This window comes from Camponotus vicinus, unplaced genomic scaffold, assembly GCF_025532165.1.
Source record: "Camponotus vicinus isolate PSW18456_S1 unplaced genomic scaffold, iyCamVici1.0 SCAF_9, whole genome shotgun sequence".
NCBI lineage: Eukaryota > Metazoa > Arthropoda > Insecta > Hymenoptera > Formicidae > Camponotus > Camponotus vicinus.
The window spans coordinates 15233485-15261122 of NW_028141981.1; the positions used below are offsets into that span (position 1 = coordinate 15233485).

A 27638-nucleotide genomic window follows, 5' to 3' on the forward strand; every position below is an offset into this window, starting at 1 on the left:
CAAACTGCAGATAAGAAGTATTGCAAGTCATTGATTGCTTCTTTTACACATTGAATTTCTTATTGATAAAAAGACATACAAATTATATGCACATGTATGTACACATACACACATATTTCAGCATCAAAATTGAAATATTCCGATGCAATATAAAGATCCAAAGAATATTGTTTGGCTTGTTTTATACAGTACACATTCTAACAATAAATAATAAAGTATATAAGAAAAAATACGTGTAAAGGTGAAACTTGAAAAAAAGAGATGTCAACAACGATAAACACTTCTTGCAGAGTTTAAAGTTGACAACAAAGATTATTTCCATAATGAATGCGAGTTTATATGTGAAACGAACAAATAGATGTACAAATATAAAGCGATAATACATAAATAGTTTTATCTGCTAAGAAGTGATAAAGATTAATTTTATGATGAAATTACCGTTCCTTTACCTCTCATAAACATTAGCAAAATAGATACTTTTGAAATATAACAATATTTGCGCAATGCACATATAAGTTAGAAAGAAAAATAACATGAATAACAGATTGAACATAATTACTCAACCATATAGTGTTTTAAGTTTGTTAAGTATTGCCTCTTCTTTTTCGTACAAACACATTGGGTAATGTTTCGTTGTTTCGTGATTGACGTCGCTTGTAATCTCTCCTTCGTTTTATTAAAACCAGAGTTTTTTTTAAATTACACATTTCATCGTGAACGCGAGAGTTGATATCGCGCGAGAAAGAGAAATTAAACGTTGAAAAATGTGACGAGAAATTTCTTGATAACATGTACACGTTATAAGCAGTATAATTTTGAAGATAAATTAGAATAACATAGTTGCGCGATCTTGACTGAGAGAACTACAGTCCAGTCTGTGCTAATATTTGCAGTCGTGACAAGTTGATCTTGTGAAGCATACAAAATGCTTCGTCTATTGACAAACAAGGTATATATACATTTGATTTCGTCGAATCTAAAACGTTCAGCAAATATATTATGAAATTAATAATTTTATATTTTTGCAACAAGGTGAAATCCACATATATTAATACATTGTCTTTTTTCAGTTCTGTAAATGGGGTTTCAGAAATAATCGAACAATCACTACATATAATGGGAAAAACGAGGTAAAGAACATTGATGTACCCAGTAATGCAGATGTTGTAGTAATAGGTAATTAATTTTGTATCCTTGGAAAGACATAAAAATTGAACAGTATTATGGATAAAATTTTGATATTGTATATATTATTGATATTTTGATATTGTATATATTATGCATATATTAAGTTTTAATTAAAATTAACTGAAATTGAGCAGAAAATATCCTTTCTATATATATATATAAAACTAAAAAAATGTGAAAAATCTCAGCTGAATGACAGTTAATTTTAATTAATGTTTGCACATAAATATTTATACGGTATGATACATACAAGAATTTTTACAATAGGTGGTGGCAGTGCTGGTTGTAACGCGCTTTATCAATTAGGAAAACGGGGTATCAATGCTGTACTCTTGGATAAATCTAAACTTATATCTGGCACAACATGGCATACAGCAGGTCTTGTGTGGTGTTTACGCGGAGTAAACGATATAGAAACAGAGATGTTAAAAGGTTCGAGATTACTTTATGCATCCTTGCAGGAAGAAACGGATATAAATCCAGGATGGATAAATAACGGTGGACTTCTTATCGCTCAATCTCCCGTGAGTTTAAATATCTTGGCATTTTCTTTGATACAGTTGATACTTGTATTCATATTTTTTTCGAGGAATAAATATTATATTGTATTTCACAGGCACGAGTGACCGAGTACGAAAGATTAGTTACTAGTTGTAAAAATTTTGGTATTGATGCATATTTGATTGATCCGGCGGAAACGAAGAAGAAATTTCCCCTTTTAGATGAGAATGCATTTCTGGCTGCGATATATTCTCCAGCAGATGGTACTATAGACCCTGCCATGTTAATAAATGCATTGACAAAGTCAGCAGAAAAAAACGGTTGCAAGGTAATTCATTTTTTCCTTTCATATCAATCAGTCTATATAAATATTATTCACTTGAATATTTATAATTTACAATAGTATGTTAGAGCTTTATATCTGTATTAAAAAAATAGCATATCTTTCACAAATAACTGAAACTAAAGTTTTGTTATTAATTACGTTTGCAAAAAATTGATCCGATTAAATATAATTCTTCAAGATTATCGAGGACTGTCCAGTGACTAAAATTCTCACAGAGGATAACGATGGCCACAAAATTGTTCGTGGAGTAGAAACGCCTTACGGTATTATAAAAACCAACGTTGTATTAAATGCTGCTGGAGTATGGTCCGGGACGATAGCGCAAATGGTAGGATTGAGTATTCCATTGACACCGATGAAACACGCATATATCGTCACTGAACCGATGAACGTACAAGGATTGCCAAACATCCGAGATCCCGATCGTAGTATCTACATTCGAGTGCAAGGTGGAACTCTGAGCATCGGAGGTTACGAATCGAATCCTATCATATTGAAATTAGTAAGTTATATATATACATGTTACATGCAGAGATTAATTATTATAGAAAAAATATTTACGATACGCAATATCTGTTCTCTTGATTAATTATTAAACGATACGTACTATGTAAAGGCACCAGAAGACTTCTCCTTCAGTTTGTACGAACTGAATTGGGATGTATTCAATGCGCATGTAGAAGCGATGAACGAATTGATGCCCATTCTGGCAACCACAGGAATAAGAACGACGGTGTGCGGTCCAGAAAGTTTTACTCCTGACCATAAACCTATCATGGGTACAAAATTTTATCATTAGTTTATAATCAATGTTCTCTCTCTCTCATATTCATTATACATCATAAGCATTAAATTTAAAATATAACAATGTCTTCAAAAGGTGAAGACCCACGTTGCACAGGTTTTTATTACTCCTGTGGATACAATAGCGCCGGAATGATGTTCGGAGGTGGTTGTGGAGAGCAAGCGGCATTATGGATAATTAATGGGCGACCAGACAAATACATGTTCAGTCACGATATTAGACGGTAAAAATTCATTTTTAGAGTTAGAGATATTAAATTTCTTAAATATGCAATATAAACGTAACATTATATTTATTTAACGAATTAACTTTTAAATATATCGATAATTTTCTCCTCTTTTACATATTGATATAAAATGTAAATATATATCAGTAAAATAATATTATTCTATTCATATTTACAAATTTACATTTTTTCTCTTTTTAGATTTATACCAGAACAAAGAAAAAACTTAGCTTGGATCACGGAGCGAAGTCAAGAAGCTTACGCAAAAAATTATGAGATTGTCTATCCACACGACGAACGTTTAAGTGGTAGAAATTTAAAGATAGATCCTTTCCATAATGTAAGTTATGCTTCACAGAAATATTGATTATTTGTCAATATTTTTTACTTAGATTATTCATTTTCATATTTTTTTATTTGCCAATAATTTATTAATTTACTGTTCATCTTTTATGTATAATAGTTACTCATCAATGAAGGTGCCGTCATGGAAGAACGGCAAGGATGGGAACGTCCAGGATGGTTCTTATTAAATAATAAAACAGCCGCAGCTTTGCCTTATGATTATGGCGGTTATTATGATACACCAAAAAATACGAATGATATATATGCCGATATATTAAAAACAGAATATACATTTGATTTTCCACCACATGATAATATCGTAAGCCTAACTTTTTAATTTGAAATAGAATTGTATCAAAAAATATTTTTTAGCAAAAATGTTAAATTTATAACTTTTTTTTTATATATCTATTGTAGATACGGGAAGAAGCGCTTTCATGCAGAAATAACGTTGCCTTATTTAATCTGTCGTATTTTGGAAAATTTTACATATGCGGTCCGGAAGCAAGAAAGGCGGCAGATTATATATTTACATCTCAAGTAGATCGAGAAATCAATAAAACTGTTTATACTTGTATGTTAAATGAAAAGGGAGGTGTAGAGGGGGATTGCACAGTCACTGGTCTAGAATCCGGCTTGGGTGGTGTAGTTGATCCCATATTTAAAGGAAAAGCATTTTACATCGGTAGTTTCATACCTTTACTTTTATTTTACTGCATGTGTATATATTATAGCATTTTAATTTTTTTAATCTAATATTGTTAATTCCTTTATTTATGATTTTAGTATCTGGAGGCATGTCATCATATCATATCTGGGCACATATCACCAAAGTAGTCAGAGAAAAAGATTTCAATGTGTCTGTGCATAATGTCACAGAACAGATAGGAATTCTGTCAGTTCAAGGTCCTAATAGGTAGATATTCAAATGAAATGCGAATAAAAATATATGTACAAATTATGATAAAAATGTATGATAACATCATATATCTCTTCATTTATATTTTTCATTCATTATTGCAGCTCTCAAGTTCTTCAAATGTTAGTCAAAGATGATCTCTCAAACAAATCATTTCCACGTTGCACTTCAAAATTAGTACGAATAAATGGTGAACTGGTGCATATGTTTAGACTTAGTTTTGTGGGTGAACTTGGCTTTGAATTACATATTCCAAAAAGTTCATGTGAAAAGGTTTACAAGGCTTTAATGGAATGTGGTAAGAAATATGATATGAAATTAGCTGGTTACAGAGCACTCTACAGTTTGAGTTGTGAAAAAGGTATGTGACAGTTCAATATTTTATATGACTTTAATATAACAGCAGTTTAATATTTTTATACCATTTAATTTATATTTTAATTATTTAAGATTATGTATTAATTTATTTATCAGGAAATCATCTTTGGGGTACAGACTTAAGATCAGATAATAATCCAATAGAAGCGGGTTTAGAAGCTGCCTGCCGCAAAAATGGCGAGTATTTAGGTAAACCATCTGTTGATTGGTCTCGTAAAAATGGAGTAAAAAAAAGAATGGTCCATTTACATATAAATGAGTAAGTATATGACTTTATAATACATTTATTTTCTAATATTGTTATCAATATTTTGAATGCATATCATTCAAGCATGAATATTCTTATAATTTATAGTGATATACCACTATGGGGTTTGGAAAATGTTTATAGAAATGATCAATTAGTTGGTTATCTAAGAAGAGCTGAACATGGATATACTTTTAAAAGCAGTATTGGACAAGCGTAAGTCAATTAGATAAATAGTAGAGATAAATATGAACAATTTATATATTTATGCATTTACTTTTTTTATCCAGATATATTACAGCACCAAATGGACAAAATATTACAAAGGTATTTTTAGAAACAGGTACTTACCAGATTGAAGCAATGAGAAAAAAGTACCCTGCAAGAATGTATCTTCAAAGTCCATTTGATCCACAGAATAAGAGAACATTAGGTATATATACAATATAAAAATATTTGGCAGCATTATTTCTTGTAATAAGTTGTAAGTTTAAGTCTGTAAAAAGGATATATATGTATATTTTAATATTACACTTAATATCTTTTTAATGATTACACTAATATTTTTGTGTAGATAGATTATATTTATTTAAAAAATTTGTATAAATTACTTATGTCTTTGATATAAATATAAATAGTAAGAATCATTTAATCACTCACAAGTTTATCCTGCTAATGGGTTAGCATGTATGGTCACATTATTTATCCTAATTTCTGCGAGTGGCTTGTAATTTTTAGGATTTACTGGTAATTTTTCCAATTGTTCCAAAGCTTCTAAACCATCGATCACTCTGTAATAAATAAAAACTTAGTGAAAAAAAATTGCAATTTTGTTATAAAGTAAAAATAAATGCAAACTCACTTTCCAAATAGAGTATATTTTAGGTCCAAGTGTGATTGCGGCGCATAAGTTAGGAAAAATTGACTCCCATTTGTATTTGGCCCATTATTAGCCATAGAGACAAGACCTCTTGCATTATGCTTCAGTTCCTCCTTGAATTCATCTTCAAATTTACGATTCCATATAGATGTTCCACCTTTACCTGTATTGGTAGGATCTCCAGTTTGGACAATGAAGCCTTTTATGTTCCGATGAAACAAGCAATTGTCATAGTATCCACTAGCGCAGAGTGCAAGAAAATTCTGCATAAAATAAGAATGTTAATGCTTGTATACAAAATTGTCAGGAGCAAGCATTATAGGTTATCTATTTCTAGTAAGTATAATAGTATATATGTGTAGAAATCGATCAATACCTCACATGTTTTCGGGCACATCTCGCAAAATAATTCTATTTTGATGTCACCGACATCCGTATGCAATGTAACGCTCTAAAAAAAGAGAAGTGACATTTATATTATTCAAATCGTATACACACAAGAGCGCAATATATATGTGAGTGCAATATATATTTCGGATAATTTAATTACGTACCATTTTCAGTGCTTTCACAATTAAATTGCACACTCAGAAAATCGAAACTAATTTAAGTGAAACAGCTGTATCCTGGACAGCAGATAAATAACTTTTTGACGATTCCTTAAACCAAACAATGATGACTCCCCCGCGAGAGTAGACAGTAAACTCGAAGAAGGACAGTCGTAGAGGAGAAAGTGTAGAAAGTGTAGAAAGTGCAATTGAAAGACCTATGATGCGCGAGGTTAATTTGGAGTCAATAAAATTTTTAACGAGATTCGACGGGAATCTTTCGCGATACGATTTACGTGTTAAAAAAATATATATACAAACAAAGACGGAGTTTTTCACTGACGTTTAGAAAAATATCAATGTTGCAGTCGAGCGAGTCGGTGAAATTTCGTTTCGAAAGAACCGCGAACTTGACTCCGGTGGTGCGAAGGAAAGGAATTTCCACAGCAGCGCCGCCCGCGGCCACGAAGCCGTACTATTCGCGTGCGTCTCCTCTCTTGTCACACGCACGGCGGACGCGAGTCGCACGGAGTAGAGAGAATTCCGCGGGGGAGAACGCCCGATTTCTCCGTGAATAGTGATCCGCTCGACGCTACGCATCGTGTCGATAATTTGTGATCGCGCGTGCCGCAAGAAAAAAAAAAAAGGAACGAAAGAGAAAGCGCGTCGCGCGAGTTAGTTAGACAGACGCCGCTATCGCCATCGTTGGCGACAGCGAAAATCCGCCGACGAGTGGCACGTCTGTGTGAGAGCGGTTCTCCTTGGTAAGCGTGACGTAATTGTATTGATCGCGCGCGCGGAGGAAGGGCCCCTCGAGAGTCGCGCATTCGCCATCTTGGACGAATTGTTGGAGAGAAGAGGTTTCTTGCGTGTCTCCGTTAGGCGCGGCGCGATCCGGTCGGAAGTGGTAATCCGCGTCGATCCGCGCGTTAATCTAGTTTTACTGGGAGTTAACCCTATTGTGAATTGATAACCCATTTGGACGGACCAAGGTGAGTCCTTATTTCGTCGATATCCGTCAACGTCCGGAACAGCGAAATATCCTCCTACCTACGTGGAGGATGCCTCGCTGTATCCCGACACTTCTTTTTTTTTCCCCCCCTCCTCCCCCTCCTCCTCCCCCCGTTCTCGCGGATCGGCATCTCCGCTTTCTTCGGGGCTACCGGGGTACCGTTATCGCGACGAAATTGCACGCGCGGCCCCTCGATATCGCGAATTCGAGTCTACTACCTGCGACACAACGAATTCGACAACACGATGCGTGACTTGGGCGCCGCGCGTTTTGTTTTGGGCTGTCCGCGAGTTTTGACATCGCGCACACGGACGTGAGAGGGGTTGGGTCCGGCGTTACTCTCGCCTCCCCTCGGCTTCGCTTTCCACTCGTAATATTATCAGCGCCCGGATTTGGGTTCTCGCTAGGTGATAAATCGAGTTGTATTTTCGTCACACTCGAGTTCTCTTTTATTTGCCGCGCGGCAGCCTGTTTCCAACAGCGTGACAGACAAAGCTTTTTCTTAGAGGCTGTTCGCCTCCGCCGCTAATGCGTTGTTAACGGAACGGAATGCGCGTTTTAGAAATTTCCTCTTCGCGTATTGCTGTAATTATACAAATTATTATAAAGTTGATGTCGCTTAGCACACTTGGTATTTCTATATTATTATCGTTATATAAATAATTCTAGTCACAAAATATTTAAGAAACAAAGTGTCGTATGCATGTGCACAATAATTTATCGTTGTATCTTGTAATATGCTTTTTATTCGATTACATATTTTATGGAACAGATTCACTGACAGATGCATATATTTATTAATTCTTTCATAATTGTTTTCTCAGTTTCATCAGAGAACTCTCTGATTTTGAATCTAAACAGTGCTCCATCCATATATTTAATAGTCCCATCCATATATTTAGTAGTCCCATCCATATATTTAATTCCTAGAAATATGCTATATGTTCTTAAAATGAACTCCAGATGTGATTAACATAGATGAAATTATTATATGATAGGTACTATTTCTTCTACTACAATTTCCTTAAGTTTCTTACAGTGCCATTGTTCATTTTTATAGAGAAATAAGAAACAAAGAAAAGAGATATCAAAAGATACGGTAGTATCTTGTACTAAATTTAAATAACTTTATCTTTGCAGACAAAGGGTTCGTTCTTTGGGTCTGATTGGTACTAAATGGTTGCGTGCAGACAGCATGTCTACTCTGTCAGGGATTGTGTCGAAGGGGGAGAAAGGAAAATCCAAGTTTCAATCACTAGATATCAATAGCTTGTATCGGGTGAGTAGGGTAAGTGTTGGCCATATTTTATTATTTATTATTTTTTCAAGACACTTTCTTTTCAATATCCTTTGTCTCACAATTTTATTCGATTAAATGAAATAAATGAACTAATTTCTCTGTAAACAATTCTTTTTATTTTTAGCTTTACATATCTCTATAGTGTATCGACATGTTTTGGAAACGTTTTTTTCTTTCTCATATTTCTTTGATATTTGAGAGATAAATTTTTCTACAAATTAGTTAAATATTTTTGACAAATATAGGGTGAATCTTTGGAACCGCATCAACAAAAAAATACATTACCGCGCAAACATGGAATGCAAAGTCTTGGAAAGGTGCCTTCGGCACGGCGTCCTCCTGCTAATCTGCCCAGTTTAAAAAGTGAAACTAGCAGCAGTGATCCAGCTGTCAGTCTTGTGCCAAGTGGAGGAAGTGGTTGGGCTACTACTAAGGACTCGACATCATCGACCACTACTACTACCACAGTAGCAACTTCACCCGATAACACTACTGTAAGTTATAAATTAATTCTTCAGTTTATAGAGAATAATTATTTTAAAGTTAACATTGTGTTACTAATATTATTGTGCTACTAATATTCTAGTATCATTGTAACTGCATATAACATAACTTAATTTTGATAAATGCAATATAAGAATAACAAAATTAGCACTATTTTTGTAAATTTTTCTTACTAAGAAATTAACTTTTAATTCTAATTTTTGTATATTAAAATATACACAAAGATAAAAACATAATAATTCTATAAAGAGTAATTATGTTTTTACCTTTGTGTATATCTTAATAACAAAAATTAGAATTAAAAATTAAATTTCTTAGTAAGAAAAATTTACAAAAGTAGTGCTAATTTTTTAATTTTTATATTGCATATTATATTCAGAATTTAGAAATAGATACTATTAAAGCTAATATTTTCTTGCAGACTGTCTCTTCATCAGCACAATGCGCAGCAGGAACCACTGTTTCAACATCTCTACACTCGTTACTACCGGGACAACAAAATGTATCACAATCCCCTTTTTTGGATCAAACAAACAGCAAGTCATCATGGAGTGCGATTATGAGCAGATCAGGAGATGGTGCGTAAAAAAATATATATTCTATACACTATAGCACTACTGGCATGTGATATTGATTGAGATAAAATGTTAAATTAAGACTTAAGTTACTTTACTCATTTTTCACATTCTTTATTCCGTTCAAACATTTTTGAACTCGTTTATCCAGAAGCAGGTTTAGTTTAGAATAATATAAAAAAGATGGTTCTGAAAGTGCCAAGATTTTGTAAAAACTCAAGGTAAAATCATATCTAATTATTCAAAATTTTTTAAAAAACATCTAAATCAAACCCAGTTATTAAAAATCCTAATTATTAAAAACATCTAAATCACCTAGTTAGTTATAGTTGCAATTATATAATAAGACAAAAATAACTTCAGTTTTCTATGCATAAATATTTGTAGCTGTCTCCTCCTACGAATAGGAGATATATAAGATCGTAGATGGGACAGCATACATTTCATACATGTTTGCATATATTATAATTATTGATTTCACATTTCAAAATTATACACACACACACACATATACAATATATATATATATGTTTCAATATAATCAATTAACAATATTAGATTAATAATATTATATTGTTATATTGTTTATACACATATTGTATTAATTATATATTATTAATATAATTTATACAATATTGTCTAAATAATACAATATACCAATGCCAATTAGAAATATGCAGATAACTGAGCAATTTTAATATGATTTTTATTTTATCATATAAATAATATGCAATGATTTGTGTCATATTATTATAAGGATGCCGTAATATAAACAATATTTATTTAAAAAAAAATTATTGAGATGTAAATGTACATAATATCATAAAACTTTAAATGTCCAGAGTTGGATTAATAAAGGACGATGAAAACTTTGATATTACAATATATTATGATATAGGATGTGACAATTCATTGTCCAGTTCGTATTTGCGATATATCTATATTCTTTTAACATCCATTTCTGGACGTTGGGCATGAGCAAAGTGTAAGCGGAGCGTCAGTGTCGTTTTTCTTTTTTTTCTCCTTTTTTTTCCTTTTTTTTCTTGGGTGGCACAATTAATTGATAGGTACGCCCATTGTGGCAGCAGTGGTTGGTTACGCGGGGCTCGTGGGGGGCGCGAAGGGGGCAAGAGGTGCCCTTGGACTGAGTTTCCTCGCCCACCAGTCCCCGCAGTTCCAACACGAGTTTCCCAGTCTCAGCGGACAGCCCTCCGCCTCCGTCTCCACTCAGAGCCAGACTCAACAATCCTCAACAACATCCAATGCGATCTCAATCGCAGTCCATCAGTCGTTACTGCAGCAACAGCCATACTCCCACAACCACTCAGGTGGGATGTTGCTTGCCTGTTGCTGCTAGATTCAAATTTTTCTCTTTGCCAGTAGTGCTCTGTCTGTGCTTCTTTCCATGGTATTTTTATTAAGATCGTATTTTGATTATAAATTATACTACTATAAGTAATAGAAGATGGTATAGATATGATACTAGAAGTAATAAAAGATGGAAGATTGGTGTAAATAAATTTGGTAGTAATGATAAATGTGTGCAACAGAGATTTACAAGAATGCGCGATGCATGCGGATTCTTGAATCTATATCTGGTTATAAATAGGTATAGTAAATTGTCTTTTGAGAAATATTTTTAGTAATAATTTCTTTACATATTGGATGTTTATTGAAAACTATTTGTCTGCATATGTCTTAAAAGATATTAATAATAGTAAAAAATAAAATAAAATTAGAATAACAAAACTAGTTTTACCTTGAAAAATTGTATGATAGGAACCTTAGCTTCTTTATTTAACTTTTTTTCTCATTATTAATATCTTATGACACTTCATGAAATTTTTGATATAATATATATGTACATATACAATATATAATATCAAGAAGATTAAAATTATAAAAAGCCTATTATTAAAAGAAAATATTTGCAATCTCGATTGCATTTAAAAATATGATAATATATTTATAATTTTCTGATACTTCTATTTAGTAACAATATATTTGCATACAGTTAATGTGTCTAATATTGTTTAATAAATATGAATTGTTTTTTTAAAAATATACACAAAAGTGTGCACAATATTATTTCATGTTATTTGCTATTCTGTGGAAGAAAATTGGGAGTTTGTATATATATATAATATTTAAAGAAAGTATTTTCTGTTTTTATATATTAAAAAAAATATATATATAATTTATTATATTTCATGAATAAGGTTTTATGTAAAAGTAAAAGAGCTTGTAACATCATCTATATATATATATATATATATATATATATATATATATATATATATATATATATAATTATTTATAAATGATTATTTACAGATAACTTTTCTGTATGCAGAGCAATTTATACATCTTTACATCATGAATAGCAATGAAATTTTGTGATTTCATATATTTGACGCAATTTGTTAAAAAATATTTAAATAAATCATATGTTGTAATTTTGGATATAAATGTGGAAAATTGATTTGACTATAAATGTTAATATGTGTTATATACGTTTGTAGAAAATTGTTAGATAGCATTACATTATGTACCAAGTCTCATGTATATCATTATTTATATATTTTAATATGATATAAGAAAGAGAGCAAAATACACATCTATAAAAAATTCGAGATTGGTACATAATGTTAAAAGATGTGTACTTTTTATCTTTTTGACTGAGTTAATTTCTTTAATTTAGATCTTCTTTAATTTATGTATTATTATATCCCCCCATTTCTTCTTCTAATATTTTAAAATTTGCACTATGAAGAGCATTACATTTATAACATTCTGTGTTATGTGGAAATGTATTACTTTATTTTAGATAAGTTTATGCATTCCTATGCAAAAAAAAGACAATTTGAACACTATTATATATCCACTAAACATACATAATTATCATATTATTATGATTTATTAAGATTTACATTGATGGAATATTGGCAGATTTATAATTATTTTAATTATATATTTTTACATAAAACGAAATTAGTAGTACACCTTTTATCAACTCGCAGTTTATTTTTACGTTTATTCTAAATCAATAAGATATTTAATATAATTAGATATAACGATTTATTTTAGAAATATTTGAGAACTTAATTTTTTGTGTATTAATATTTCCTTACTATATTCAAGATACTATTTGTAAAGCATGATATATACATGGGAAAGTTTTATGCACAGCCTGCGAAGCAATCGCGTGCGAGCATGTGTGTATCTTGTTTTTATCATGTATTTCGTCAAATATCGATTCTTTCTTTATCAATATTGATATATTACTGTTATTATATATCAAACGCAGTATGTTATTTGTCTATATATTTCTAATGAATGAATTATGTAGGTGGCACACCGGGAAATCAGCAGCAGTCGAATCGAGAGTTAAATGCGCAATATGGTCCGGGACCGAGCCTGCGTCCACAGAGTATGTTTCTCGTAATTTAATGATAGCATAGAATCATTTGATTTTTGAAAATATGTAATATTTTGCTATATGAATTTTTGCAGCCGAAGGAAGTTGGATTCAAGGCGGAAGTCGCACGGCAAGTGGCGCAGCGCCACCAACATCAGCTGGTCCCGGAAATGGGAATACTCCGGGGGGCCAGGGCCTCCCTTTAAATATACCTGTTTCAGGAGGACACACCCAAGAGGGACCCGGTGGAGGGCGGCAGAACTTGGGCCAATCGCCCAACATGGGCGCGGGCCCGGCAGGCCAGCATAATTCCGTAAATAATCAAGGTTCTGCGCCTTCTTCTGGTACCCATCAAATTGGGCCGAATTTACATCACTTTCGAGGACTTATCCCGCCATTTGTAAGTTTATTATTACGATCTCAAAAGTTTGAATTTGTGTAAATTCTTTTTCTTTTTGTTTTACGATATAACAAAATGTATGATCTTTTTAGATGTATAGATCAAATTTCCCTGGTGGATTTCCTCCGCAATTTTCATCAAATTCTGGATCCAACAACCCCCGACCCAGATTTAATCATCCTCTGGATCGATTTCCACCTCCTCAACGTGAGCGCGTAACCGAGGAAGAGATTCTGACTAGACCCATTATCAAGGAAGAAGATCTTACTCGTATGGATGATATTTCACGTGATGCAGGATGGGCTGCACACGATGATATTGATTATAACCAAAAATTGGCCTTTAGTGACGATGAACTCGAATCAGAACCATCGAAAACTGACGAGAAAAAAGATATCAAGGAGAAGAAGAACGATGATAATGCCGCGGAGGAGAAGGAGAAGTCTCGGGATAATCCTCGAGACCCGAAGGAGCTTCGAGATCCGCCGCATCGTCCTTGGACTCAACCTTCTATGAATCGCGATTATCGTGGATCAAATGGCGCGAGTGGTAGTGGCGGCTACAACAATCAATCGCAATTGCACTCTGTACATTCTTTAAGAGGTTAGTAGTTCACTCTTATTACAAAAAAAATATGTTCATTGATCTACTCATGACGCATATTTTCATTATAAATAGGTGTCGAAGACGACGAGACGTGGAACGAAAGACGTAGAATCAAAGTTGAAGTTGCGTCTGTTGTCGAGCGTGCACGATTGCGCAAGGAAGAAGAAGAGAAACGTTTCCAAGAATCGACAAAACAAGCGGCAGCTAAGAAATTACAGGACTTGGAGCAAAAGATGAAAGAGAAACAGGCGAAGCACAAAGACGAGGAGCGCACACAGTCGAGCGATTCTAAAAGCTTGATCAGCGTTCCACCTGTACCTCTCCCTATACCCGAATGGGAAAGGGAGAAGGAAAATAGAGAGCGAGAGAGCAGAGAACGAGAGCGTGAAAGATCACGTACTTCGTCCGAAGGGAAAGATGAGAAAATCATCGCATCTGGACGCGAGACCCGCGACAACCTTGCGAGAGAAGGCCGAGATCAAGGACTGACGGACTTTCGTCAGAATGATCGGCAGACTTTCTTACGGCAACAAGATACGGTGCGCAGCGAGCGTGAAAGAGAACGTGATCGCGATCAAAGAGACTCACGAGACCGCGATCAACCGGCATTTTCCCGACATTTTCAAAATAATTTACCGCCCAGATTTCAAAAGCAGCAGGCAGAGAGAAGCGGTGCGAATTTCAATCGAATTTCACCCAATGCGGAAAGACCTGCTACGCAATCTGTTCCATTCTCTCAGCAATATGATCCTAGCAGATGGCTTCACAATTACAATTCATTGAGTAAGTCTTTAGAATCTCTCTTATTTTTAGAATTGCATCACATTCTTAATCTAATAATTGCGATTAAACTAATAATTAAACTGTAAAAGAAATAAGTGTCAGAATATTTGTTTAAAAAATTTTAATTTTATAATTCGAAAATTACAATGTAAAAATTTTTTTATTAAACAAATATACTTAATAAATATACAAAAATAATTTTTACAGTTAATTTTTAAAAATGAATTTTTAACTTGATTAGGAATTTGATATACTATTGTAGTATCTAAAATATGAGTGATACTTAATGTGACCTTCTTACTTATGATTTATCTTGATCCTTATCTTCTTTTTTGAACTGATAAAACATTGTAAAAGCTATACAATAAAACTTGTATTAGTAGATAGTGGTATGAAGCAGTCCATACCACCGCAACGTCGTAATAGAACTGATTCTGATGCATCGGCACCATTGGACGATGAACGACCTCCGTCTCGAGATCATCGCAGTGGTGGCGCGCCGCCATCGAGAGAAGATCGTTATCGGCATTCTTCACATCGGTCTTACGACGGTCGCAAACCGGGTGGATATTACGATGAATATAGCCGTAATTTCAGAGATTACGAGTATGATGATAGACATCCTCGTGACTCTTGGGAACGTGAGAGACATTTTGACGATAAGGAACGAGATCCAAAGGAGAATTTGGATTCGAGAGATAATCGCGACAGCAAGGATTCTCGTCCTACCAGTCGTGATGCTCGAGATGTCAGAGATATGCGCGATCGAGATAATAAAGAAAAGAAGGATTACGACAGTTATTCGAAGGTAATTGTTTAAAACAAGATTAATTTTTATTTATAAAATATAAATTGCACTTACATCTGAAATTGAAAATTTTCACTTTTCACAGGATTCTTTTGATGAACGAGAACAAAGGGAGCGTTCTGAAAGTTCAGAATGGCGTGAAGAACGTAACGCAGGACAAGATAGACAACTCGAAAGTCGCCGCGATGCGCCAAAGGAAGAGCGTAGTGAACGGCCGCAAAGACCAGATTCACGCGATAGTCGCACTTCTAGAGAGTCGAAAACATCTTTACGTGATGACGAGCTGCATAAATTACGCGATTGCAATTCCTGGGTGAGCGAAGTGTCAGATTATGAGGAAAAGAAACGAGATTTGTTATATCACGAGGAAGTTAGAGAAAGAGATAGAGATAGAAGGCAGCCTCCTGGTCCAGTTACGAAAGAAAAGATTGAAGCGGACGAATTGAAGAACGAAAAGCGCAGCTTGACTCAATTGAAGAGAGGTAGTTCTGATCTTCAAGAGAAGAAAGATCAAGCGAAAGAAAATACTACCGAGACAAAAAAAGATACGGATGTGTGGAATAGAAAAACGGAACGCACTTCGGAAACCAGGCAGATTGAGAGAGGTGATAATTCACCAAAAGCATGGGCCGATGCAATATCGCCAACTTTTGAAAAAGAAGAGGAAAAGATAGTCGAAACTGTTAAAGAAAGCAAGGAAAGCGATGAAATTAAACAAAGTTTATTGGATAAGCCAACTTTGGAGAAGAGAGAGGAAACTATTACCGAAGATGTAAAAGAACAAGTCAAGGATGAGAAGCGAGAGAAGAATACACGTAATAGAACAAGCAGCGGTAGCTCTAGTTCTAGAGTTCGCGAATCTCGCGGTGGACGTCAGTGGGGAGGGACCTTCAGTGTTTTCACTCGTTGGCGTGGCCCGGAATCTAGAGGACGAAGAGGCGGGCGACCTGCTGCTGGTAAGTCTGGAATGTCCGCCAAGAGCGGTTCCTATGGACATACCGATTCCGAAAACAGTGCTGATGAAGTATCCGGCTCCACTGAGTCTGGAAAGGAGGATAAGCGATCCGCTCGCTCTCCCAAACCGTCCCAGAAGGTCGAGAAAGAGGAACGCAATCGCGAGGTATCAAGAAGAGACGATAAGCGAGGTACCGAGGCATATTCTCAAGCGCGTAGTGACAAGAGAAGCTACGACGGGAAACCCAGTCATGAGGCTTTTGCACCGTCAGGCGAACCATCCCGTCGTGGTAGAGGCGGTTTTCGCGTTCGGAACACGGCAACGGGCAGCCGCATGGAAGGCTATGGACCGCCGTCCAGCAAGAGTCCATTTTCGTCGGAACGTAATGCGGACGAGAAGCATCAACAACAGAATGTCGGACGGCAAAATCCACCGACGCCAACCTCGGAGAAAGAAGCAAGTCTCTTGCAACCCGCGTCAGTTGAGTCTACCGATGATAAAATAATTGCAAAGCAACAAGCGCTTACGGCGGGTATTACAGGCAGACGTAATAAATCCCCGAGTCAACAAACTCAACAGTCCGCTAATAAACAAGAAACGAATCAAGGCGCCAATGTTCTGTCTCAAAAGGCGCAAATACGAAAAGAAGAGTCGCGTTCCAAGAGAACTCGTAGCGGAAGCAGAAGAGTATGTATAATTTCATATGTTGCAGTCTAGTACTTTATACATATAGACTTAGAATCTTCCCCTCATCTGTCTCTGCTAATACTTTATATATTTACGCTCTTTTTTAATCAAATTTATAGAACATTTTCATAATAAATAAAACTATATATATAAAATTCGATAAATATCTTGGATATTATATTTTTTGCATATTTATATTTTTCTTTTTAATGATGTAATAATGCGCATTTTTTGCGTTTCAGGGAAGAGATAATCGCGAAGCTCGTTCACGTGGCAGTAGCAGTAATGTATCGAAGCAGCCCCAATCGGACGTAGGCAACGAGGATTGGGAAACTACGTCGGAAAATAGCGAGGAGCATATAGAGGATCACAAGGAGTCTCGTAATAGTCGCAACAAGCATTTTGGTGGACGAGCTATTCAAGCCACAAATCAAAATGCTATTGGCGCAAATTCGCATTCGCGTAGGAACGAGCAATCGACGAATGCCAGAGAGCAACGTGAGAAAAATCCCAAGTCTTCCAATCCGGCATCGCGAGCCCCGGGAGCGGAGAAACGGAATCTGCAGAACGCCGGGTTCGGCGCTCAAAAAAATCATAATACCGATGGCATACCGCCCTTGATGCAAAACACGCAGATACAAAACGGCGGAAGGTCTAGAAGTCAGAGCTCGACTAACAGCGGCGCAATCTCAAATAAGTCGAGTAACAAAGATAGTATGGTTAATCGTATCGATGAAATTAAATTGACCGATCCAAACCTCGTGAATCAAGCGCTGAACGATCTCAATAAAAAGTCTCAAACGAAAGATAAGAAGCTGATGGATTCGGAAATGGAAACCAACAGCTGTACCGAGGACACTGCGAATGCGACGGCGGAGGATAAGGTAGATGCCGATGGTTTCCAGGAAGTACGTTCCAAGAAGAACGTGAAGGAATCAAGACATAGTCAGAAGGAGGAAGCGAAGCCAGTTAAGAGAGACAAAGAGAAGGAACGCGAACGCGATCGCTCGAAATCAAAGTCAAACGGATCGCAACAGGCTTTGCAACAACAGGTACAAAATATTCCGCCCTTACTCGGTCAGAATATTCCTCAACCGGCGAACATACCGCAGAAACGGGAATACGACAACAGAAATTCCAGAAATCCAAGATTAGCTCCGCGTTTCCAACGTCTGGTGAAACAACAGCAACAACAAATGTGCGCGACCGACGCCAGCGATATGAATAAGTTGAATAGTTCTGGAAACAATTATGCCAAGGACTCGTCTAGCAATCCTGCGCCACCGCCGGCGGTCAATGCTTGGGATAAACCTTTCACTAGCCAGTTGCGTTCGAATTCTCCGTCCGCAGTTCCTACGGATATTCAGCTGATGTCGAGTTTGACAACTCAAAACGATCACAGTCACGAAGGTAATGAAGCTAATTCCGGACATAGCAGCCAACGAAATTCCCCGAGTGGCGAGAAAACGGTGAAAAATTTGAAGGAGACCCTGACGGAAAAGAACGTCGTGTCTGATGTGTCTTCGCCTCCCGTACAGACCTTGATCTTCGAAAACACAAATTATTCAAAGACTACGAAGACGACCGGACCGACAGATTTGGCGGTGAAATCGAAGTTCTCGAATCACATTAAGACGCAGCAGCAACGAGCCGAAAAGCGCGTGGAAATGGAAGAAGAGGGCAACAGTCAGGTGCAGCAACACCCGCAGCAACCAGCGCTTTCCGTCGCTTTCCCCAATAAACCGAATGATCTGATAAAGGATAAGAATCAGGAACCTATTCAAATGCCGTTGTCATTTAATAAGAACGAGGACAATGCCGACATGAAGTTGGACTTTACGTTTGACTCGGATCTTTCGCAACTGACGGAGGACAAGAGTAAGAGCTTAGGCATGCCGCGCTCCATACATATGACCGGCGGTCAGAGCACGATATCGCCGTCAACTGCGGAGCTTAACCTGAAGATCGCATCTGTAAAGAAAGTTTGGGAGAACGCGCCACCGATGCCAACTGTAGTCGAACACGAGGACGGCAGCGGTGTGGTCGGAAGCACAACCAGCTTCCCGCAGGCGTTTGAAAGCGGCGACGTTGATGATAGTTACAGCCCGCATCAGCAATACAATCAAAACAATATGAAAAGCGAAATCACGACGTCTACAAATGTGTGCAAGGTGAGAAATCATTTCGCGAATATTTGCTATTATTATTACTGTGCATGCAATAGAGAATTGTTATCACTAATAATTTCTCCAGCATATTTTTTATTTTTATTTGCATTATTATTGTTATCATTACTATTATTATTATCATAATTAATTGCTTTTCTCGATAATTTTACTTTTTTGTTTATTTAAAAAATTCTGTCTAGTAAAAGTGTGGTGAAAATGAGAAAGGTAAGTGGCTAACTTCTTTGGCCAAAGATGAATATTCAGTCACTTCTCAATAATCAGTAGACGATTTAATACAGTAACCATCATTGTGTCTCATCGTTATGTTAATGTTATTGTAATTATTGCAGTTATTATTGCTCAGTAACCATCATCATTTATATATATGTGATTATAATCTTTGTAATTATAACTTTTAATATCAGTTAGAAGACAAGGTATGTGTATTATAAAGAGTATAATGAACCTGTTCACATTTTCACCAGATTTTCTCAAAACAGATCTAAGAACAATATTCTTTTGTAAAATCGACGAATGTGTTTGTTGAAAATGGCTGTTTACATGATATATATAGTAACTTAATGTTGAAACATATAGTGTCCCTTGTGGGAAAATGCTGACTCTTTGCCTGATGCGCAGCTGGTTCCCCCGCAGGTGAAGCCGCAGCAACAATCTTCGGGGAGCAGCGGTACGCAACCAGGATCCACTGTGCCTGGACCGAGTCCCATCGGAGCCGGTCAGAGTCCTATCGGTCATCCTCCTGTTAGTCTTCAGGGTCCTCTAAGCCCACCTCCGTTCAATTCTACAGGCCAACCCTCGCACATCAACTATCAGGTGCGTTTTTATTCTCATTTATTATTAAAAAAATGATATATACAGAACGGAATAGAAATAACAAAATTAATTTTATTTTGTTTCTTAGGAGTTCCCGCAATATCCTGGTTCACAAGCGGCGCAATACGGTGGCATGTCGGCCATACCGTCGCCACCGGCGGTATTATTCAATACAGGCTCGGGTCAATTGCCGGCTCAAGCGGGCGGTTTATACGGAGCGTTTCAATTGGATCAAAGCCGATCACCGTTTACGCAGTACGCACCGTACGCGCCGTCTCTCCAGAGCTCGTTTAGCCAGCAAAATGTATATTTGCAGCAACCGCCACCTCCGCCGCCTCACGCACCGAATGCCCCTACACCGGAAATGTATCAAAACAACTTGTCTCAATACCGCATCGTACGTACATTTTTATTTCTCTTATAACTGCTTTCAATTCTCATTACATAAAGATTTTAAATGGAGATAGATTAATCTTTTGAATTTCTCCTAATAGACTGCGGCAGCTGCTCCCCCATTTGGACAGAATCAACAACTCAGCAACAATCCTAATACGGTACTTATCAGCTCATCGTCAAATTCGCTGATGTCGGCAAGCGTGAAACCATCGTCTCAACCAATCGGAGCTATCGGAACTAAAGCTCCGCATTTCCAAACTCCATCCGCTCCTCAACCTAATCAAGTGAGATTTCATTATAAAATTATTCTGGTGAGAATAATAAATCTAACAGTATTAATAAATTTTTTTTTTCAGTTGGCTTATATACCATACGATCCAAATCAAGTGCTTGGTGTAAGCGGCAGTTATTTGAACAATTCGCAATTAGTACAGAGACCTGGTCCAAATGTTCAAGCATCTGCTAATAGTTACTACAGCGCCACATCTGCCGGTAAATATGACTTTTTATTTGTTTAAATATTGTATACGTTACTTTTTATTTAACATATTTTATTTGTAATTTTAATATATTTTTAGATGTGTTTCCCGGATCACAAACGGGCTTTTACCAATCTGGCGGTGCCACTCAACAAACTGGAACTCATTACGGTTTGCAAGGATTTGGCCAGCATAATCAAAGTCTGGCAACGGGTAACGCAACTCCTGTCGGTTTACAAAACTATGGTCCCAGTTTTTTGTCTAGTTCAGGATTGCAAATAGCAGCGGCAGCTCAACAATTTCGCAATCCCACTGGTGGCTTACCAGGACCAGGAAATGCGGCGCCTACATTTCTTAGTAAGCACCAACCGCAGGAGCAACCCAGACAATTGAAGAGCCCGTCAGGAAATCAACAAGATGTGCTTGCATCAGTTTTTGGCTCGAGTAAGTTCATCATTCATTTGTTCGTCAATTTTAAAAATAGCCAACGAAAAATAATCAAATAACTTTATATAAAAAAATTCTTGTAATTTTGTATTTTAGATGCATTTTTTTCAGAAGTTTTATATAAAGTATTGAAGTTATCGGATAAATTCATAATTTTTTCTTTGAAAAAATTTAATGATTGTTCGATAAGTTTTCTTCGGACTACATTAAAACAATATTTTAATTCTAGCTTCTCAAATACCGTCACCTAAATCGAGAAATTGCAAACAACAATCTTCGTCGCAACAACCACAGCCAAGTCCTACACAACATCACAAGTATCAACAATATCAGGGCGTTAGCCAGTCTGCTCTGGTAAGCAGCTACAATAACTACGTATGTACCATTTCATTAAAATTATCATTTATATATCATGCATGCATTTCTTCTCTCTCTTTTTCTTATCAAACTAAATTAAACATAATTAATGTACAAGAATTATTTTCTGCCAATAAAGAAATAAGAATTAATTATATAATGTTTTAAAATCTAGTATATCTCTATTATATATATGTGATATAAATATATAATATATACAAAGATAATTTTTTTATAAAAGAATTTTTAAATATAATTTAATACTATAATAACAAAATTAAACATTAAACATTTAAAACATCTGGTTATATTTGAAAAATGGCATAATATCACTCATGTACCTTCTGCAATTTACTCTTACATATAAACGTGCAGGTTTTGCAACAGAATGTACGTGGTATGGGTATGCCGCCTCGTGCTGGTATCCAACCATCACAACAGCGTTACCCATCTCCAATACAGCGACCTGTAGTACCGTTTGCACCAGGTCCGAATAACCCTACGCAGCAGCAGCCTGGTTGTATGCCAACGCAACAGCAGCAACAAACTCAAATTAACCGTCACAGACCAAATTTACATCAGCAGCAGCAGCAGCAACGTAACATGAAGATGCAACAACAATATTATTCACCGCAAGGTTTGTAAAGTGCAAATATGTGTACAAAAAATATATACCTCTCTCTGTACAATTAATATTTAATTAAAAACTATATTATCTCTTTCTTTAGGAAACGTTAAAATGGATTCGAATGATAAAACTGATAATCATAATGACAAGATGAATGATGGCTCTTCTGGAACACAGTCTGTAGGTAATAAGTCCAATGTGAACCAGCAAGATAGTGATAATAATAAGGAGGAAGTGAATCAGCAAAATGAGTGAAATACGTGAATATTTACGTGAAGGTGAATACATTCGCTCTTCCATTTGTGTGGAAAACATCTTTCTTTGGTTAAACCTTTGATATAATTTCGTCGAAAAAAATAAGGGCAAAGACTGACGTGCTTTTTTATATCATGAGAAAAGGAGCACGCAGTGTCATAATGAAATTCGTTTATTTACGAAATCACGTGCTTATATAATCGACTATAGCAGTTAAATAGATGAATTAAAAATCTGATTTTTGTGCTGAAAGAAGGAAACTTATAGGAAGATAACATTATTTATACGCACCTCTACCCGTTCTTTAGTTTTAACAATATAAACTTTTCGTCTCTATGCAGTCGAAAAGACGTTTATATTAAGCATTTCCATTATTAAATATAATATTGAATATATATATTTATAAGAATAGCAACGAGTTAATCATGAGCGCTGATTGATACTGCTACAAAAAGCTTAAAAAAAGTGACACATTTAAAATGTCCTGTGTAAACGTTTAAATATTTGACTCAAGAAGAAATGTGTCGTCGTCGAGTGAAAGCTAATCGATCACAGATGCGAGTCGAATAAGAAAATATCTGTATCGTTATGTGTTAAGAATTCATGAGATTGTATCTGTGGGAAGAGAGACAAAAAAATTATAGACTTTATATTATATATATATATATATATATATATATATATATATATATATATATATTCAAATATATATACATATACATAGATATATCTCTATACCCAGATCAATCTGTGACAAATGATAATGAATCCTAGGATACCTAGGACATCTGATGCAAGTTTTCTTGATCACATAGAGATAGGGAGGTGAAGTGAGAGAAAGAGAAAACGGAAGAGAGGAACAAAAACAATTAGCAAAGGAAAGTTACAATTATTGCAATCTCGTATGTAGCATTGAAAGAACTGAAACAAACGGCGGTAATAAAGTCCTCCGTTTATTCAAACAATGAGAATTGGATTTACTTATCGATTATGATTGTGTATCCATGAATCGGATCTACGCATGACTATGTCACACCCCTATGTATCGCGACAAGGAAAAACTCTATATGTATATTTGTCGATGATGCGAGATCATGGTGAAACTCGTGCGGAATAGGAATCCGTTGTTGATAGATATTGCACAAATCATCATGATCTGGCTTTATTCACAACGAGTTTCAATCATTAGATATATAAGATACTGCTTGTGAAGCGTGAAAAGCTGAATATGGCGGATTACGTCGAGTCTTACGTCAAGTCTTTTCACGTTTAGAAAGATTATGTTGAATCAAGCGAATCGCAACCTAAACTACTACTATCGCAACGTATGAAAAAAAAAGGATTGTATATTCTCTGCTTTCGTTGCAGTTAAAGCTTTGTTATAAAGATAAAGCTCATGAAAAATAAATAGTAGTATTCACAGGAGCCCGTCGTTGCAAGATTTATTCAGCAAAGAGACAGTGTGGCCATGCCCATTTTGCCCGGTTTTCGTAAGAAATCTAAGGCGTTGAAACAGATAGGATGTTAATTTTCAACAAAAACAAAATATACTGCCAGTCGTGCCGACGACCACTATTCTTGAACTCTGAAAATTTTTCATGTATTCGTGATATGTCTGTATGAATAGTGAAACATGTATTAGAGAAAGAGAAGACACTTCACATGTAGACTTGTTAAAAATTTAACACTTCAATGAATTTAGAAAATATCGATTAAGAAAGACGATGAAAATAGCAATTTTATTCCTTTTTATCCCGAACATTTTTTCTCTAAAACATTGTGGGAAATTATTATTAATTAAAAAATAAATTATTAAAAGATGTGTGTAATATGTAAATCGACATAATGGCGAAGCCACGACACTCGAATTAGAAGGCTACACAATTCCTCTCGTGTTACAAAGAAATGAGTATTTCGTGAAATCTCGCCAAGTAATACGGGGGTAATATATATAATATTAAAAAAGAGAACCCATTGGAATCATGAAAAAAATTTAAAAAAAACAGTAGTAAATATTTCTCTCTTGTGTTGTCTTGATTTTCTAGTATTCGTATGGTGTGCTCTCTATTGTAATTTCTCCCTAACTTATTTTTCGTCACCAATTGTGTGCATGATTCCCTCATGTGTTTTTATATAAATATATTGAAATTTTGCTTGGTCAGCAGAATTTCAATGCTTAAAAAACACATTTATATTATAAATATAATTATTAACTATACTTATTAGAGCATGATACGAATACTGAAGAATCAAGTTCTCTATCATAAATATCGCGATGACTCTATTACCACTTTGATCATCAGCAACTTGGATCATTATCAGCAGCATTGTAACAGTAGTATAGGAGAGTAGAAGTAGCAGTGGTGATAGTTGGTGTTTGTGCAGTAAATGCGCGATATATAATGATAGTATTAATAATAATAGCTCTAATGATAATGGTAATTTTGCACATGATGTTAGTAATAGTGGTAGTAAGCATATTGCAACAGCAGCAGTTGTAATAGTGTTGAGAAACAATTATATCATATATTCTTATTTTTTAACAGACTTTCTATGTGATTTTTATCGATTCTTTTATCATCATTACTTGTGGTTTTTTATGGCCTTTTGGTTTTTTTTATCTAATATACTGTTACATATACATTACGAAAAAATGATTGTTATCATAACTATTACCATTGCTATTGTTGCTGGATGATCGCTGTTATTTTATCATTATCAATTTATATTACTACTTGTATACTCTACTGTTGTTCCTGCTACTGCTATTGCTATCATTTGTTAAATATTATTATTATTATCGTTATTATATTAGTTATATCATTAATATTATTATTATTATCATTATTTACTACTATTATTGTCGCTCTTGTTAGTACCATCGCCGTCATTGTAATTATGATTATTTCTTTATATTAATAATTATTAAACATACTATTACTATTACTACCACTATCACCTGCTATTGCTGCTGCTGCTACAATTATCACTATTACTATTAGTACGACTGCTATTATTATTATTTTATATTGTTATTTTAATTATTTTTATTATAATTATTGCACGTGTATACACTCAGTGGATAATGAAGGTGAAGAAAGTAAGCTAAAAAGAGTAAGTAAATGAAAAAGTATGTTTAATTGTATGGGTATGCCTCTCTCATAGGGTATTCGAAAAATTTTATTGAAAATATTAAAATCTGTTTAAAAACATTCATTATGTAGTTTAAATGCGAAGTGGATTTTGTTTATATCACAGTATATAGATCCGAGCTGATGGTCTGTCGTATTACAATAGTCTCTCCTATGATATGTGTGTGCTAAAATATTTTAATATATAAATAATTTTTACTCTAAGGTCGCGATTTTAATTTATCGAAATGCGATTATTTGTTTATTAGAGAATATCGTTTTTGCGAATCTTTTATGCGTTTATCATGGTTTTTTTCTTAGCAAGTGAAAAGTTATCCTCTAATATCGTATATGATCGTTATTATCGATGGCAATATTGTAAATGTTGATATTTTATTGTAAAAAGACGAAAATTTGTACGTTTTCTGATATATTTAATGTTCTAGGTATTAAAAGAAACGCGTGAAAACTTATAAAAGTAATACGACAGACCTATCGCAGGGCGCCTGTAATTATATTTGTAGTTAGAAATATGACAAATATTACTTATACACTTACGTGCTAAATCGTGAAAATAAAATAGTAAATGGCACTTTGCTACTATTAATTTATATAATTAATTAATATAACCCAACAAAACTATATAAGTGCGGAAATGAAAAAAAAGTTAATAAAACGAAGTGCAAAATGTATATTGGTCGAAGTAATATATTTCTATTAGATAAATGTCTGATAAATATTAATCAACAAATTGAATATCACACAAATCAGTCGAATTTGAAATGTTTATTTTCTTTCTCTTTAATAATTAAAAGAATTTTACCTAATATTTTAATGTTAATGCTGCTAAGAAAAATGCGTAGTAGTAAATACATAAAATGCATAAAAATATATCTTGAAAAAAAGTATATAATATATAATTTCTACCAAATTAAAAAGACAGCATGGTTGGTTTAAGAAATAAATATTTGTCTTTTGTGAAAATTAAATCAATGCATGTACATTGTCATATTTGAAAGTTGAAAATATACGCTGAAATAGTATAGTGGTAAGTATTAAATAAATTAGCAATTATCTCGGAATGTATATCTGGGGTAAAGATAGATACACATGCAATATATATGAACTCTGAAAGAGAAAACTAATCTTTAACCATCGTTTGACTAAATGCTAACTAATTAATGATGACAATGCTAACTAATTAATGATGATAAAATTATGAGATATTTTTTTATTTAAACAAAAAAAGAATTCTGACCAAATACAAATAAAAAAGTATAAGTCAATGCATAATTTCTTGATTCGGTAAAAAAAATCTTTATATTTTTCATACAAAAACGAGTTCTTATAAAATATAGAAAATAAGTAAAGAGTTCAGAGTATTTATTTTTAACAGAATTAATTATTTCATCAAAATATGATTGAACGATTGAATTCGTTCAGCTGGGATCGGAGATGTATAAAATATTTGATTTATAATTTGATGTATAAAATATTTGAGATAAAGAATAA

General features: G+C 34.6%; 3 protein-coding genes across 19 annotated transcripts; 2 read left to right on the plus strand and 1 right to left on the minus strand.

Moving 5' to 3' along the window:
• Positions 1-16: 16 nt before the first annotated feature.
• On the minus strand, positions 17-7192 carry LOC145976987 (peptidyl-prolyl cis-trans isomerase-like 3). Of its 5 annotated transcripts, XR_014440363.1 has the most exons (8): positions 6727-7163; positions 6390-6601; positions 6212-6286; positions 5818-6098; positions 5616-5746; positions 5307-5451; positions 2643-2805; positions 21-2520 (listed from the first exon to the last, which is right to left on the minus strand). XR_014440363.1 is itself a non-coding variant. In XM_083108595.1 (5 exons), exons 1-4 carry the CDS (start codon positions 6390-6392, stop codon positions 5620-5622), a joined length of 486 nt encoding a protein of 161 aa, XP_082964721.1. In that variant the 5' UTR covers positions 6393-7163; the 3' UTR covers positions 5212-5451; positions 5616-5619. The 5 variants fall into 5 exon arrangements, 2 of the variants coding, with proteins under 2 accessions (XP_082964721.1, XP_082964722.1); XR_014440364.1 differs by having other exon boundaries at positions 17-2467; positions 6390-7163; XR_014440362.1 differs by having other exon boundaries at positions 6390-7163.
• On the plus strand, positions 629-5753 carry LOC145976981 (sarcosine dehydrogenase, mitochondrial-like). Its single transcript, XM_083108584.1, has 15 exons — positions 629-949; positions 1071-1176; positions 1456-1712; positions 1805-2017; positions 2214-2537; positions 2652-2814; positions 2916-3063; positions 3268-3406; positions 3530-3730; positions 3829-4096; positions 4198-4327; positions 4435-4691; positions 4805-4967; positions 5064-5171; positions 5246-5753. The coding sequence occupies exons 1-15, from the start codon at positions 926-928 to the stop codon at positions 5403-5405; spliced, it is 2661 nt and encodes an 886-aa protein (XP_082964710.1). The 5' UTR covers positions 629-925; the 3' UTR covers positions 5406-5753.
• On the plus strand, positions 6863-26718 carry Nocte (no circadian temperature entrainment). Of its 13 annotated transcripts, none has more exons than XM_083108570.1 (20): positions 6863-7375; positions 8536-8683; positions 8941-9189; positions 9621-9777; positions 10842-11102; positions 13124-13204; positions 13288-13592; positions 13685-14195; positions 14271-14981; positions 15362-15789; positions 15875-17431; positions 17674-19602; positions 20197-20433; positions 20522-20830; positions 20928-21113; positions 21186-21321; positions 21408-21752; positions 21985-22130; positions 22488-22749; positions 22841-26718. In XM_083108570.1, the coding sequence occupies exons 2-20, from the start codon at positions 8591-8593 to the stop codon at positions 22993-22995; spliced, it is 8058 nt and encodes a 2685-aa protein (XP_082964696.1). In that variant the 5' UTR covers positions 6863-7375; positions 8536-8590; the 3' UTR covers positions 22996-26718. The 13 variants fall into 13 exon arrangements, with proteins under 13 accessions (XP_082964696.1, XP_082964699.1, XP_082964701.1 ...); XM_083108573.1 differs by having other exon boundaries at positions 22500-22749; XM_083108575.1 differs by having other exon boundaries at positions 21985-22109.
• The last annotated feature ends 920 nt before the right edge of the window (positions 26719-27638 follow it).

What these genes read in the sequence shown, in the direction of transcription:
- LOC145976987 (XM_083108595.1), bottom strand. An exon ending in TGTGCCCGAAAACATGTGAG is followed by an intron (nt 6,099 to 6,211) that starts GTATTGATCGAT and finishes TATTTTATGCAG; the next exon opens with AATTTTCTTGCACTCTGCGC. An exon ending in AAATATACTCTATTTGGAAA is followed by an intron (nt 5,747 to 5,817) that starts GTGAGTTTGCAT and finishes TATTTATTACAG; the next exon opens with AGTGATCGATGGTTTAGAAG.
- Nocte (XM_083108570.1), top strand. Translation starts at nt 8,591, where the DNA reads ATGTCTACTCTGTCAGGGATTGTGTCGAAGGGGGAGAAAGGAAAATCC. An exon ending in CGTCTACAAATGTGTGCAAG is followed by an intron (nt 19,603 to 20,196) that starts GTGAGAAATCAT and finishes TGAAACATATAG; the next exon opens with TGTCCCTTGTGGGAAAATGC. An exon ending in TGCATCAGTTTTTGGCTCGA is followed by an intron (nt 21,753 to 21,984) that starts GTAAGTTCATCA and finishes TTTTAATTCTAG; the next exon opens with CTTCTCAAATACCGTCACCT.
- LOC145976981 (XM_083108584.1), top strand. Translation starts at nt 926, where the DNA reads ATGCTTCGTCTATTGACAAACAAG. An exon ending in TTCTTATCGCTCAATCTCCC is followed by an intron (nt 1,713 to 1,804) that starts GTGAGTTTAAAT and finishes TGTATTTCACAG; the next exon opens with GCACGAGTGACCGAGTACGA. An exon ending in AGGAAAAGCATTTTACATCG is followed by an intron (nt 4,097 to 4,197) that starts GTAGTTTCATAC and finishes TTATGATTTTAG; the next exon opens with TATCTGGAGGCATGTCATCA.